General features: G+C 52.3%; 1 protein-coding gene across 4 annotated transcripts in view; it reads left to right on the top strand.

Moving 5' to 3' along the window:
* The first annotated feature begins 765 nt into the window (after positions 1-765).
* The window catches only part of POLR3E (RNA polymerase III subunit E), a 32,864-nt gene continuing 18,272 nt past the window's right edge, over positions 766-15,357 (top strand). The window contains exons 1-10 of one of the 4 annotated variants that reach the window (XM_014592671.2): positions 766-876; positions 5,640-5,712; positions 7,606-7,656; positions 8,736-8,813; positions 9,517-9,632; positions 10,013-10,095; positions 11,765-11,872; positions 12,194-12,243; positions 13,646-13,765; positions 15,126-15,211. In XM_014592671.2, the coding sequence (XP_014448157.1) occupies positions 5,677-5,712; positions 7,606-7,656; positions 8,736-8,813; positions 9,517-9,632; positions 10,013-10,095; positions 11,765-11,872; positions 12,194-12,243; positions 13,646-13,765; positions 15,126-15,211 (728 nt within the window). In that variant the 5' untranslated portion in view covers positions 766-876; positions 5,640-5,676. Of the gene's footprint in view, positions 877-5,639; positions 5,713-6,238; positions 6,521-7,605; positions 7,657-8,735; positions 8,814-9,516; positions 9,633-10,012; positions 10,096-11,764; positions 11,873-12,193; positions 12,244-13,645; positions 13,766-15,125; positions 15,212-15,357 lie in introns of those variants that run through there. The other 3 variants (XM_014592672.2, XM_027765398.1, XM_014592670.2) reach the window with 3 other exon arrangements.

Genomic DNA, 15,357 nt, shown 5'->3' with positions numbered 1-15,357 from the left:
GGGGAGCTGAGGGCCTCCCGGGTCCCAGGCGGGAAGGACGCGAGGCCAGTCCCAGGAGAGCTGGGCCGCCTGCCTGCTCCCACCTCTAGGCCCGGCTTGGGAGTCGGGGAGGCCGCGCCGAGGCTGTGGGCGGTGACTCAGGGTCCGGCCGCCCTGCCCCGCCCGGGCCGGCCTCCCAGGAGGAGCACCTGTCCGAGGGAGCAGGGGGTCCCCGGCGTGGCGGCCCGGGGCGGCGGCTGCGTGGTGGGCGTGAGCAGGGGGCCTGTCCACCCGTGCGGGAGGCGGAACCCATTGGACAGTGTGGCCGGGGCCTGTGCCCGCCCCGATGGGCAGGGGGAGGACACCTAAGCCTGCCCCGGCCGGGGCTCACCCTGAACCCGATCAGCCCCTTCATTCATTTATTCGGGGAAGCGTTTCGGGGTTTCTTGAGAGCCAGCTACGTGCTGCGGGATACCGACCGCTGGGTCGGAGGAGGTGGCAGTAAATAAACAAGGTCGTTCTGTTAAGTTAGCGGGAGAACCTTTGAGCTTGGCGGAAAAAGATTTTAGAAGTTGCCCCCGTTTTCCTATCTATAAAATGGGGAAAATAGAAATCCCTGTCTCATAGGGTGGTGGTGAGGTCTAAATAGGGTAGGACGCGTGGCGCTCCCGCTCACAGCGCTTAATTTGTGGCTAAATCTCACATTCTGTCATGTTGGAAGAAAACATGTCGCCAAGTTAATGACAAACCCTCATAGGTTATATTTATCGTCTTATTTAATCCTAGGTGCGGTTTTCTGGAAGTGGGCATTTTATTGTGTCCCTGTTAGGGATGAAAATAGGAAAGGACACTGGGCTTCCACAACACAGCGTGGGCCACAGATGGCAGGCAGCAGAGGTGGGATTTGAACCTGCACAGTGTTGCTCTAGCGTCCAGAATCTTTCCCACTATGCCATACTGCCTTTTATCAGAGAGGTGTGCAGCACGGTAGTTAAGAATAAGAATAAGGATCTTTTACATCAGCAAGATTCCAGTTTCTGTCCTGATTCCACCATTCTCTAGAGGTGTGACCTTGGGCAGCTTATTGTCTGAACCTCGGTTTCTCCATTTCTACATTGGGGTTATAGGTCTTGATTTATAAGACTAATGAAAACATTAAATGCAGATTATTCTTTGTACTATGGAATGCCAGGCCCTGTTCTAAGTATTGGGAGATCTGTAGTGACTTAAAAAAATTGTTTTTAAATGATCCCCATAACAACTTGATGAAGTATAATTATTACCTCCATTTTATGGTTGAGGACACTGAAGCATGAGACAGACAACACATATAGACGAGGTAGTCTGGATTACATGAACCAACCAGGAAATAAAGCAGGGTGATGTAATAACTGAGATGAGATTAGGGGAGGCTCTTTAAGATCTAGTGGTCAAGAACCCGCCTGCTCCTGGAGTGGGGTGATTGTGGTGATGCTAGTGAAAGGAGCCAGCCTTGAGAGATCCTGGGGAAGTAGATGCTGTGCAGAAGTCCTGAGGTAGGCAGGGTTGGTCTGTTGGAGGTCCAGCAAATGGCCACCAGGCCAAGTGGACCATGAGAGAAGGCAGGAGGAGATACTGTGGGGCTTTGGGTGGGGAGGGAAAAGAGTTTGGGTTTTATTTTGTGTGACAGTTGATGAAGGGTTTTGAACAGGGAAGTGCTGTGATTTACTTTTCTGTTGTTGTTTTTGAGAAGACATTTTTGTTTTTGTTTTGAGAAGATGTGATTATGGCCCAGAATCATTTTTTATTTTAACTCTGTTTTTTTGTTTGTTTGTTTGTTTGTTTATTTATTTTAATTTGACCAGAGAGGGAGAGAGAGAGAGAGAGAGAGAGAGAGAGAGAGAAGGAAAGCAAGAAAACGAGCTGCCCGTCTGGGACTTGAACCGCGGTTGGCCACATGGGAGTCCAGCATCCCTAACCACCATGGCACCTGCCACCCCCCCACCCTTTATTTTTAAGAAGTACTTAATTTTACTTCTTATTATTTTTTTGGAGAGTTTTTGCTATAGGGCGTGTGCCTATAGCACACCAGAAAAAGAGACAGAAAGTGGGAAATCACCCCCCCCAGGGGGGATGGCCACACCACAATCCCTTCTCCTCCATTCTCCTCTCGGGATCTTGGGCACGCACGCATACGTGCCTGGTGTAAGTTTACAGCTACTGGGTCCGGGACTTGAACTACAGTCGACTCCATGGGAGTCCAGCAATATAGCCATTATGCCAACTGCTGTTCCCTAATTTTACTTTGGGAGTCCAGCGACATAGCTATTATGCCAACTGCTGGTCCCTAATTTTGCTTATTATTATTTAATTTGCTACAGGGCATACTCACTCACCAGAGGGAGAAAGAGAGAGGGAAAGTGAGAAAGCAAGCCACCAGGTCTGGAACTCAAATGACAGCCATGTGGGAGTACAGTGCCTAAACCACCACGCCACCTGCCAACCCCGTGAATGACTTTCTTTTGGACTGGTTGTTGCTGGGAGACATGGAGACAGGAAGCAAGGGCCACAGGGACACTTGTTGATTGAGTGCTTTTCAGATTGTAGGTCAAGCATTAGTGGCGTGTGAAACCAATTTAGGGAGACTGTGATTGTATTTTTAATGAAGGGAGTAGGAAATATTCATTATCTATAGTAGGTCAGTTATATGAAACCTTGTGTCGGTTATATACTTATACATATGTCCTGGGTCATTTGTATGAAATGAATTTCTTTTTATAATTGAGAGAGACAGAGTGATAGTGCCTTTCAACAGTGTCCCAATGCCACAATCCACCTCCAGCCTCAACCAGCCCCAGATCATGGCACAGGCTTGCCTGGCACACCCAGGGAGGTCCCGGACTCGAACCTGGAACCCTATCATTTAGCCTTCACAGAGCATTGTGCTTCACTGCTTTGCTACTATTCAGCTTCTGAAATGCTTTCCTACTAGGGGTCTTAGGCTAAAAACTTTCAAAGCCACTGAGCTGGGTCATGTTGGCTGGGAGGATGAAGGGAGGGGACAGCGTGTGGGTTAACACAGAGGTACTGTACAGCAGGAGGAACTCCGGCTCTCCAGGTGAGAGGGCACCTCAGCCTCCCTGACCTCAGTGTCTGGGCCAGCAGGGCACAGCAGTAACTGAGAAGATGTGATTGTGGCTGGTGAACCTCCCGGGCCACACCCTCTTAGTGCATATCATTTTGTCCCTTGCTCACCTGGAAGCTCAGTTGTCCACAGAGCCGACTGTGGAGAGTAGGGCGTGGTGTGTTTGTACTTGGCAGCCGGTGCACGACCGGTGCACGCAGGTGGGGTGGGGTCCACGCTGCCCTGTCTGTGCAGTAGCAGGCACCTGTCAGTTGGGGGCTTCTGATTTTGCCCAGTTCTCTATGTCCTGTGCTGTTTTGATAGCCTGTCTCTCTCCAGTCTCTCTCCCCCCTTCCAGATCTTCCTCTGCTCAAAATCCTTTTGTAGCTCCCTATTAAATAGCCTTCCTGTGGTTCATTATTCAGACAACAAATATGTACTATATGCCTGCTGTGTGTAGGCACTGGGGAGATGACAAGGGATAAAATAGACCAAAGTCTCTGCCTTCGTGTCACTTACAGCTTGGTGGCAGCAGGGTTGGGGACAGACGCAGGGCTATAAACTGACACATGGTGATATGCGTTACAGAGAATCAGAGCAGAGGAGGACTCGTAGGATGGACCAAAAAGGTCTTAGTGACGAGGTGACATTTGAGCAAAAACCTGAAAGTGGTGAAAGGAGGAGCCATGAAGTTGTTGGGGAAAGAACAGGACCCCAGGAGGCGGGTGGGAGATGAGGTCTGAGAAATACAGGGGCTGGGGGGTGATGAGGACTTTGGTTCTCATTCTGAGTGTGATAGGAGCTTTTGGAGGTTTTGTGGAGAGTGTGACATGCTCTGACTTGACTTTTAAAGGATTGCTGGCATGGGGTTTAGCAAAGCTTGTAGGTGACAAGGGTGGGAGCAGGGAAAAGTTTGGAAACTGTTGCTGTCATCTAGGTTGGAACTGACTGGACCTGGGAGGTGGCAGTGGAGGTAGACTTTGAAGGTAGAACTGGCAGGATTTGCTGGTGTTGGTTGGGTGGAAGAGAAGCCATCATTTGGCCTAAGCAATCTCCAGCTCAGAAGGTCTCTCTGTAACTAGAGGATTTCAGGTGGTGACTGGGGAGGGGGGTTAGTTGACATTGAATCCTGTGCTAAAAGAATTATGCCTTATTAAAAAATTTATTTTGATTTTTATTTAATTAACTTTTGGAGAGATTTTTGCTATAAGACACGTGTGCTCGAGAGAGACAGAAAGCAAGAAACCACTCCCTAGGTGGATGTTCACACTGCAACCCCTTCTCATCCATCCTCCTCTCGGGATTTTGGGTTTGCATGCACAAGAACTTGGCGTGAGTTTTAAGCCGCCAGGTTCAGGACTTGAACCGTGGTCGACTACCTGGGAGTCCAACGACATAACCATTACTCCATCTGCTGGTTTCTTGATTTTTATTTTTTACTAGAGAGTGTGTGCTCACTAGGGGGAGAGAGAGAGAGAAAGTGAGAAAGCACCTCCCTCCCTGGGGGTGGAGGGAGAGGAGAGGGGGGCTCTCTTCCATTCTCCCCTTGGGATTTTGTGCCTAGTGTGTTTTCAAGCCCCTGCGTCCAGGACTCAAGCTGCACAGTTGGCCGGGTGGGATCTGGCCACCTTAACCGCCATGCCACCTGCTGGCCCTATGTCCTTTTAAATGGTCAATAGCTCAGGTGTTAAGTAGTAGTGGCAGAGATCGTGGTGGTCTTACCCCACAGCAGACTCAGGGAACTGCGAGGTCTGTGGCAGCTCAGGTGCCTTCCTACCTGTGACCTCTAGGGAGACCTGCAGCCTGCCCTGCAGACACATGCTAAGGTGCTTCCTATCGCCTGGAAATTCTCCTGCCTCTGCATCCCCACATATCCGCATGCATCTCTCCTTTAAGGCCTAGCTCACATCCTCTGTCCCCCAGCAGGAAGGCCTGCCTTCTGCTGAGCTCTCTTACCTGCAACTGCCACTTGGTGGGGTCTGGATTTGAAGTCTAGTCAGTCGTCTTGTTTGCTGCATGACTTGGGTAGAGACATGAAGAATGTCTTTGGAGTTCTAGTCTCCTCTTTATAAAATAGGGACACCCAAAACACGGAGGAGTCATCTCTCTCAGGGTTAGGGTTAAAGTCAGCTTGAAAATCAAATATTAGAGAGAGCACTCCTGTGAAGTGTTAGGATTGTTTTTCTTGGTGTTTCACATCGGACTCTCCTCTAAAGCTTCCTGGAACCCTCAGTACCTGAGTATTTTAGTCATGGCTGTGGACCAGCCTGCTTTCATTCTCCTCCATGGCAGTGAGTTCTTTGTGAGTTGTCCCACAGGTACAACCGACGTGTGTTGACTCAGGCCTCCCTGTCTGTACTTACCGCTGGTTGTTCCCTTTTCCCCCACCCCATGTGTAGTTGCCTGTTCACTGTTGACTGTAGGATAGATGTGGAAAGAGGGTCGGTGTGTTTGTCTTGGGTCTTCCTTCCCAGTGTGGGATTCTTACAGAACAGGTGCCCAGAAATGTCGGCTGGATGACTGACTGTTGGCCTGCATCTCCTGCTCTCCTTTGCAGATCGAGTCCGAGACTACACGGTGGGCTCTCCCCTAGTATGGCCAATGAAGAGGATGACCCAGTCGTACAGGAGGTAACCGTGCCCCACCCTGTGCTGTACCTGCAGGCAGCAGGGTTGGGTCCCTTCCATGTGTCTTCAGGCTAGTCAGGCACCTGTTGGTATCCTGGGGACCCTTGACCCTGCTCTTCCTTCTGCCATCCCCCCAGACACTGGCGAGGCTGCCCCTCCCTCCCTTTAGGTCTCTGACCCAGCACCATCCTCTCAGAGCGGCCTCCCTGAGTCCAGTGGTACTCATCCTTCTCGTATCTCACCCTATGGGCCACTCCCATACCTTGTGCTAAGCCAGGTACATGGATTTAAACTACTGAAGCACCGGTCAGCCCCTAGTCTCAAATTCATTTGCTTTTTGTCTCTTCCTTTTTCCTGGAATAGAAGCTTTGTTGGACAGGGACTTTGGTTCTGTTCACGGTATGGTTGTAGAGCCAAGTACAGTGTCTAGCACTTAAGAGCGATTCAGTGGCTTTTCATCAAGAGTGAATGGATTCAGCAGTGACTCCTCCTATCCAGGTTTTGTCTGATTCAGTCATTCAGCTCTTGTTCCCCAGACCCACTGTGTGCTGGGGCCTGGGACAGTGTCCCTGCCCCAGGAAGCTCATGGGCTGTGGGTGAGACTGACAAGGAAGGACTCTGAGAGTGCAGCCAGCGAGGAGCCATGTTCCAGAGTGGTCATGAAGAGGAAAAGCTGATAGTCGCACATACCCTGCAAAGCCCAGGACTCAGACCTTTGAGAGGCAGAGAGCAACTGGATCTGCCTGTGGCCTCCCTCTACCTGGAGCCTGGCATCTGGTTTGAAGGCCGAGGCTGGGAGGAGGCCCTGGAGGTGAATAGAGGTGGTTGGTATTTGGGGACTGTTGCTGACTAAGGTTTTAAGTTAAGCTATTGAATGCATTTTTTTTCTTTTTTGAGAGGTTTTTGCTATAGGTCATGTGCCCTCTCCAGAAAGACAGAGAGACAGAAAGTGAGAAATCATCCCCTAGAAGGGATGGCCACGCTGCAATCCCTTTTCCTCCTCCATTCTCCTCTCAGGATCTTGGGCATGCACGCACATGCACCCAGCATGAGTTTAAGCCACCGGGTCCGGGACTCGAACCGCAGTTGACTACATGGGAGTCCAGCGACATAGCCATTACACTAACTCCTGATGCCGCTATGGAATGCATTTAAACTGCGAGTGAACTGCAGTAACAGAAGCTTCAGGAGGGTGGTTGGTGATGGGGTGGAGGGAGCCCGAGGGACCCTGAGGACAGAGGTCAAGGGACCCCGAAGTGCTTCCTGCTCTAGTATGATTCAGCCAGGCCCGTAAGGATGAGTGCTGTCGAGGCTCAGGGAGGCATGCATGGAGGGCATTCTAGGGGGAGGGAAGCGCATTTGCCAAGGCCCAGGGTAGGAGAGAATATGGGGCGTGTGAAGTGCTTGGAAGCAGGATCAGCTGCCACATGGTGAGGTGGGTAGTTAGTGTGGGAAGACAGGAGGTGGGGCCAGGCCAGTCAGAGGGCCTGGCAGACCCCCGTGAGATGGAGTGACATCGAGTCAGGATAGTGAGGTGGAGGGTACCGAGAGGAGACTTAGGCAGTAGGCAGGGAGGCCCTCTCGTACTCATCCTTTCAGAACAGCCTCTAACTCAGCTATGGGACCATCCTGGGCAGGGCCACCTGGGAAAGGTGTGTTCTTATTAGGCCATGGTGAACTTGGGTAAGGTCTTGGTGAGCTCTTGTCTTCGTTTCCCTGGGAGCTATAGGGAAGGAGCCCTGGATAGAGCTAGTTTGGCGACTTGGTTTGCTCGGTTTCTAGGGTGACCTGAGCTATTTCCTCCTCCCCCTTGACTGAGATTCAGGAGCGTGTGCATGCTGGGGCGTGTCTGTGCTGTGTCCTGGCTCCTGGTTAAGTCTTCTTCTCTTTTCCCAGATCGATGTGTACTTGGCCAAGAGTTTGGCAGAGAAGCTCTATCTTTTTCAGGTAATTACGGGACTTGCAGGGAAAAAGCAAGTGTTGACGGGGTGGAGGGGTGCGCTTACTCGGGTGAGAGCTGGTGAGCAATTGCCCTCAGCCTTGCTGAGAGTCCTCGGCAGGGAGCGTGTGAGAAGATAGTCCTGTTTGCTCTATGGGTGGGTTAATACTAGGCTGTCACTTCAGAGATGGGGAAACAGGCAGCACTTGGGAAGCGGGATCTAGGAGTGGTTAAAAGTTGGGCTCTGGGGTCAGCCATCTGGATCGAGGCCGTCACAGTTTAGCTTCCAGCACTTGGGCGAGTGCCGTCATCTCTTGGTGCTTCGTTTGGAAAGTGGTGCTGGTAGTGATCCTTGCCTCTCAAGGGCCTGTGTGGGTTGATGTGCCCCATGGAAGTGTTCAGACCTGGCCTGGCATTAACACTGTCTGTGCCTGCTCTGCCGCGGTCCTGGGGTTTGGAGAGGGGCAGTCAGGAGCCCTCTGTCCTGCTGCCTGTGTCTGCCCTCAGTGGCTATTCCTGCCCCCTCTGCTCCCTGCAGCCGTAGCTTTCATAGTGGCTACAGGTATTGAGCACTGACAATTTGCAGGCACTGTTTGTGGCGCTTTGCATATATTAATTCATTGAACCCCACAACAGGCCGAGTGGTGGTGGCAGTTATGTTTCATGATGGCTTTGTTGGGCTAAAATTGACACACTACACCATTCTCCTAATGAAATGGATAGTGCAATGGATTTTAGTCTCTCCATAGGTCTGATCATCTAGCATCTCCATTTGTTTTTGTATATTTTTATCACTCTCCAAAGAAACCCCATACCTATTAGCAATCAGACCTCAGCACCTGTTAACAATCAGACCTCAGCTTCTTGCTCCCAGCCCTGCCCCCAGCCCTAGGCAGCCATTAGCTTACTTTTTGTCTCTGGATCTACCTGTTCTGGACACTTCATAGAAATGAAATCACGCCTTCTGTGACTGGCTTCTCTGCTGGGGTGGGCTCGGAGGTGGCTTTTGGTTCTTAGGTGGAGCCGCTGGAGCCCAGCTCTGGTTAGGGCTTGGCAGGGTAGTCTCATGGTGCCCTTCCCCTCCTAGTACCCTGTGCGTCCGGCCTCGATGACCTACGATGACATTCCTCACCTCTCAGCCAAGATCAAGCCCAAGCAGCAGAAGGTGGGGCTGCCTGTGATGGAAAAGAGGGTGCCTTGGGTGGGAGCTGATGGGGGTGAGGAGCTGGGCCCTGGGGGCAGGGAACTCAGGAGTGGTTGGTGAATTAGGAGAGCCAGCAGCTGGCAGGCCTTGAGAACTGAGGAAGGAGTAAGTTTGCAGAAGGGGTAGGGGCACTTCAGGGAGACCAGGGAGGAATGGGGCTCAAGATGGATTAGAGGGTGGAAGTGGTGTGGTCTTGACTCCCAGGGAGAGGCAGGGACAAGTATAAGGCCCGCCTACCTGATAGAAGGAGAACCTTGGCTTGGAGAGGGATGGGGTGGTGGGGTGAGGAGAACCAGAGTCACATGACCACTCACGGGGCAGTGCAGCCCCAGTCCCGGGGCCATGTAAAGATGCTGCCCCAGCATCACCAGTCCACTGACTTTCCCGGTGAAGTTGGAATGAGGGTATTTATGAGAATTCTCTTGATTCTTCCAGTTGTTGGCACCTAATGTAGATCTTTGGGAGTATGGGGGGGGGTAAATTGCATAGAAATAGCACCCTCCCCAAACAAAAACACCATTCTGACATTTCTACTAGAATTCAGTTTGTGTTCTTTGGCTTGGACTGAAGCCTCAGGGCCCCTGGGGAGGGACTGGGTTAGGAGGTGGCCACAGAGCTGTGCCGTGGGGTCCTCAGAGCTGGTGGGGGTGCTTGGTGCCTCCAGGTAGAGCTTGAGATGGCCATCGACACCCTGAGTCCCAACTATTGCCGCAGCAAAGGGGAGCAGATCGCGCTCAATGTGGACGGCGCCTGCGCGGACGAGACCAGCACCTATTCCTCGTAAGTCTCCAGGCCCCAAGCCCTCTGAGCTTTTTTGGGTTCTAGTGTGAACCTTCCAAAGACCATAAAGACGTTGATCCCTCCTGCCCCATGGCCAGGCCCCCACCAGGATCCCAGCCTTAGAAGGGCTAGACCCATCACAGACGTTCCCCTCCTGAGCTTGCTGGTCCCACCAAGTCTTCCTGGGCCAGGTGGGGAGTTGCCCTGGAGTGCCTGTCCACTGCTCCTCTCTTCCACAGAGAAAGCCACCCGTTCCCTTCCTGAGGCTGTGCTATGGCTCTGGTCCCTGGCTGTTGGGTCTCAGCAGAAGGGGGCCGGGTCTGGCGTATTCTGGTGCTGGTACCTCCTCCCCTTGATGTTGTTTCTCCCTTTGCTCCCAGGAAGCTGATGGACAAGCAAACCTTCTGTTCTTCCCAGACCACCAGTAACACATCGCGCTATGCTGCTGCGCTCTACAGGCAAGGTACCCGGGGCTGGGCGTCCTGGGGGAGCAAGGCGGGAGGGGGCTGGGCAAAGGGAGACCTTATCCTGCCTGGTGACTGACTGCTGCGTCTCCTGAATATCGGGCATCTGGTGGGATTGGGCAGGTATAGAAATGGCAGAAGTTATGCATTGCCGCTTTGGAGACTTCTCTGGCTAACATCCCGGGTGTGCAGTGTCGCTGTCCTAGGGCACAGGTACACACACAGCCTAGCAAGTCTTTTGGGACAGGTGGCAGAGTTTTATTTTTAAATACAAAGTATTTATGACTCAGCAGTTCAATTCTTGGGAAGCATCTCCCCAAGAAAATGAAAACATGTCTACACAAAACCTGTTCCCAGATATTCACGTTAGCACTCTTCAGGATAGACAGGAAATGGGAGCAGCCCACGTGTCCACCAAGCAGTGGGTGGATAAAAGAAATTGGCATAGCCATGTACCACATACTTGGCCACATACAGGAAGGAAGCACTGGTGCGTGCGGCCACGAGAATGAGGCCTGAGGACATTGCACCAAGGGAGAGGGGCCAGCACGGAGACCACATGGACGGATTGCCTCTGCGAAATGTCTGGGATAGAGGGATGAGAGGTTTCTGGAGCTTGGGGAGAGCAGAGGGAGGATTGACTGACTTTTTTTTTACCGGGGTAGTGAAAATGATCTAAAGTTAATTGTGGTGCCGGTTACACAAATCTGTGAATTTATTAAAATACATTGAATTGTATCCTTTAAGTGGGTGAATTGTGCAGCATGTGAGTCATAGCTTGATAAAGCTGGTAAAAAAAAATACAAAGTGCTTAATTTAAGTCTGTAAAGAATAAATGAAACTATTGATAATTTGAAGAGTTAGGAAACCAAATAGAACCAAATTAAAGGTAGTGTTGTATAACTACGCTCTGCTGTTTGGGACCAGCATTTAAGGATGTATTTCTTCAAAGTCACATCCCTTGTGCTGGGGCCAACGGTTTACTCACTGGAGCCTCCTGCGACCTCTGGAGTCCAGAGAGCTCTCATAGAGTCCAAGCCTCTGGTTTCTCCTCTTTCAAGCCTACACAGTGGATTGTAACGGGTGGTCTTTGTTTGGTTCGTGGGTCTGATTCAGAAGAAAGACACAGACGTTATCAGAGATTATCAGAGACCCATAGGTACTCACCCGGCTTTAGCAGGAAGGCTTCTCAGCCAAGCTGGCACAAGCAGACTTAGCGGAAGGGTGGGATTTTGACAGGAAGCGGGGGAGGACGAGAGGAAATTCGTCTGTGTAGGGGCTGGGGGAGCAGTGAGGTTGGTCTGGCACAGCTCTAGATGGGGAAGCAGGTGGGTTTGGTGTGGTAAAGCAGCTGGTGGCGGGAGGGAAGCAGGGGCCAGATTGTGTGTGTGTGTGTGTGTGTGTGTGTGTGTGTGTGTTGGGGGGTGGTGCTGGAGTCTCCCAGAGGACTTGGAGGCTGGCCCTTTGAGCTGAAGGGCCCATGTCGTGTGCCTGCTGTGACCTCTGGGCCAGTCCCTTGGGAGGAAGACTTCCCAAGCCCCAGGAACTGGAGGAGCTGGAGTGGGAGGCAGTTTGGCAGTGGGTCAGGACTTGGTGATTCTCTTGAGCTAAACTGGGAACTCTGCTGCAGTTCCTGGAGTCCGGTCCCAGCCCTTCTTTCTCTTCCAGGTGAGCTCCACCTAACGCCCTTACATGGCATCCTGCAGCTGCGGCCCAGCTTTTCCTACCTGGATAAGGCAGATGCCAAGCACCGTGAGAGGGAGGCGGCCAACGAGGGTGAGCTCTGACCCCACCCCTGCTGTCTGCCTGTGCTTTGGCAGGATGGCTCAGTCAGGAAGGGACTGCATTTGAGGATGCCTAGCAAAATCCCTATCTGCCCCCTAGATGCATACCACTCACCCACAGTGACCACAACTGCCAAATGTCCCCTGGGGAGCAAGACTGCCCTCAGTTGGAAATCGTGGACATAGCAACTACCTTTGTCCACAAGGGCAATTCATGGACCACCCTGCTTGAGGCCTCTCTCGTGGGTGGGATTGAGAGTGGGGAAGGGGGGCACCACCAGAGGCTGCCAGCAGTGGCTTGTTTTTCTCGCAGCTGGGGACTCTTCGCAGGACGAGGCGGAGGAAGATGTTAAGCAGATCACGGTGAGCCCTGGCCGTAAGACGGAGGATGCAGCCCAGCAGGCAGCCAGCAGCTCTGTAGCTCAGAGACGGGGGTAGGAGGGGCTGGGCAGAGAGGGCTTACCTGAGGTTCACCCTTGGAGTCTTGTGCCTCTGCTCAGCCTGAGCGGCCACAGCCTAATTGTAATAGGTCCTAGGGCCTGGCTGGAATTGCCTGGGAACAGGAAGTCAGGCCCCAGGAACCCCAGGAGCCTGGGCAGGCCTCTGCCATGGAGCCAGTCTGCATGGAGGAAGAATCTTGTGTGCATTTATGGTATGACTCTGTCCTTTCTGCAGTGCACCAATGATCAGTTTCCATTTTCATAGTTAATCCTGAATTTGAAGGATTATCAGAAGAATGTTAGGTTCACATTAAGCTATATAAAAGTTCCCCTATTCAAGTCTATTTAGGTGAAAATATTTTTTTTTCCTAAGAGTTTGGCAGGAGAGAGAGAGGTTTGCTTTTTTAAAAAAAGTTCATTTTTTTCATGAGAGAGAAAGATATGTACTCTCACCAGGGCCTCCCCTAGTCTTTCCCAGCCAGCCAGGATCAGGGCACACATGCATGTGCCTACCCTGCCCTGGACCTTGGCACATACAGCTTGACCTTGGAGTTGAACCCTGATCTTCTGTTGGTTTCCAGCATTGCAGAGTGTCGCATTATCACTTGCCACCACAGCTGGCCAGAGAGAGGTGTTCTGACATGACATGACATGACATGACCCTCCTGCCCCAGCCTCTCGTCTAGCCAGGACCACAGGTGCTATGCCGCTGCTCCACCTGCCTAGCTTGGGCCTCCTATGTGGCCTTAGCTCCTGTGCCCTCCCACTGGTGCCACCATGGCTGGGCCTAAAAGGAGTATTTAAAGACAAGTTACCGTACAGATAACGGTGCAGATGGCAAATGAGTGTGACTGAGGTTGCGAGTGCACACCCCGAGGACTGGCAAGTGCTGGCAGACCTGACATAGAGGGGGAGGGGCGGGCAGGGGGCAGGCCATCAGTTTTTGTCCTGTTCTCTTACCAGTTTGTCAGGTGACCTTAGAAAATGCCTGTCCCCTCTTGGGGATTCATAGCCTTCATTTGATAAAGCATCCTTGGGCCTGTGTATTTTCAAGACCCTCTGGCTTTGGTGTTCCCTAGGATTCTCCAGTGCAGCCCAAAACCCTTGGGCAGGGCAGGCTGAAGCAAGAGCAGCCTGTGCCCTGGCTTGTTTTGGCAGCTCTGGAGGGGTGTGGGTAGGACGGAACTGAAAAGATCCTTGTAGGGAATGAAGAGGTAAGGGTTGGCAGTACTGGATGTGGGGAGTTTGGATCTCCAGGCAGGACTAAAATGACATCCAGGAAGGGTTACAGGCCTGAGGGTATGCTCTGTGCCTCTTCCTGCCAGGTACGGTTCTCCCGGCCAGAGTCGGAGCAGGCCCGCCAGCGCCGCGTGCAGTCCTATGAGTTCCTGCAGAAGAAGCACGCGGAGGAGCCCTGGGTCCACCTGCACTACTATGGCCTGAGGGTGAGCCTGGCTGGCCGCCAAAGTGGCTCCAGGATGAGTGTTGGAAGAAAGGCCCCAGGGCCCAGAAGTATCATAGTGCGGACCCCGTCGTCTCTTCTGTAGCTTACTTTAAGTTCTGCTGTAGTTGTCCATAGTAGCACGGAGGGAGAGGATTCCTCCACTCCAGCTGCCCACCTAGCAGGAGCCCCGGGGAGTATGAGATGGACACGCTAGCCTGCTGCTCCTGGGCTGCAGTTCTGGCCTGGTGCACTCTTCTTAGTGTCAGTATCTTGCTGAGCTGGCGGTGGGGTTGTTGTGGTGTTCCATTTTTCCTAGCAGCCTGGGCCTGGACACAGGCCAGTTGCCTCACCTGGCACTGCAACGGAGAATCAGCCATCTGTCGTACACCCCAGAGTGCACAGCGTACCTGCCCAGGGGACTTTTTACTACACTCGCTTTTCATCTCATGCATTCACTTTAGAACCTGATCCTTGAAACTGTGTACTGAGCAAGAGAAGCAATTGAAATATTAGCTCCCAAAGACACCATGGGCTAGGGCTCCCCAGTTTTGGGGACAGAAGAGCAACTTCTGATTTCTGGAATCTTTCTGGGAAAAAATCTGTGTTGACAGTGCCTTAGACTCAAGGTCAGACTTCTGGACTTTATGCTGTTTGTGCTATGTGGCCTTGAGTTAAGTACCTATAACCTCTCTGAGCCTCCGTTTCCATGTCTGTAAATGGAGTAGTGATCTACCCCTACCTTTTAAGTTACTTTATGGGTGAGGTTCGTTAATGGGTAGGCACGGTCATTGGAACAGAGTTTGACACATGATAGGTGCTCTATCCTTAGCTGGTTTTTTTGTTTTAATTTTTGCTGTAGGATTCGTGTGCTCATGGAGGAGAGAGAGAAAGAGACAGAGTGGGAAACTGACAAATCACTCCTTCGGGGGGATGGCCATGCCACAGTTCTTTTTCCATTCCCCTCTTGGGATTTTGGGCATGCATGCACATGCACCCAGCATATTTTTCAAGCCACTGGGTCCCAAACTCAAACCATGAAGTTGGCCATGTTGGATACAGGCTCATTAACCACTGTGCCACTGGCTGGCCATTATTAGCTGTCATTTTATTTCTTGCCGATAGTGGTCTTATGTTACAGGCAGGACACTGAAGCTGGCAGGGGGCAGGGGTGAGCCTAGCAGAAAGCTAAGGAGGCCATTGGTTGGGGCCACATCACAGAGGCTGCAAGAGGTTGGATGTGGTCCTATGGCTGGCCTTGGGCAGGACAACAGATGGCTGGAGTGGAAGGTGATGGGTGAGAACTGGGGTGATGGAGGAGGCCATCCCACTGAATGCCTCCCATGACTTCTCTCCCCTGACAGGACAGCCGCTCGGAGCATGAGCGCCAGTACCTGCTGTGCCAGGGTCCAAGTGGGGCGGAGAGCATGGAGCTGGTCAAGGCACCCAGGTGGGACTGGTCTGCTGGGGCACTGGAGGGAGGGCATGGGAGGAGATGATGCCCCTGTCTACAGGGTTGCTTGCTCTGTGAGCTCAGGGCTGCTGGGGTGGGGCGGGGCAGGGCAGGTGGGCCCCCAGCTGTGTGCCTCTCCTGCC

This window comes from Tupaia chinensis, unplaced genomic scaffold (assembly GCF_000334495.1).
Source record: "Tupaia chinensis unplaced genomic scaffold, TupChi_1.0 Scaffold138136_1, whole genome shotgun sequence".
NCBI classification, from domain to species: Eukaryota; Metazoa; Chordata; class Mammalia; order Scandentia; family Tupaiidae; genus Tupaia; species Tupaia belangeri.
Note: the sequence above shows the minus strand (reverse complement) of the source record. Positions and strands in the feature narration are given on the sequence as shown.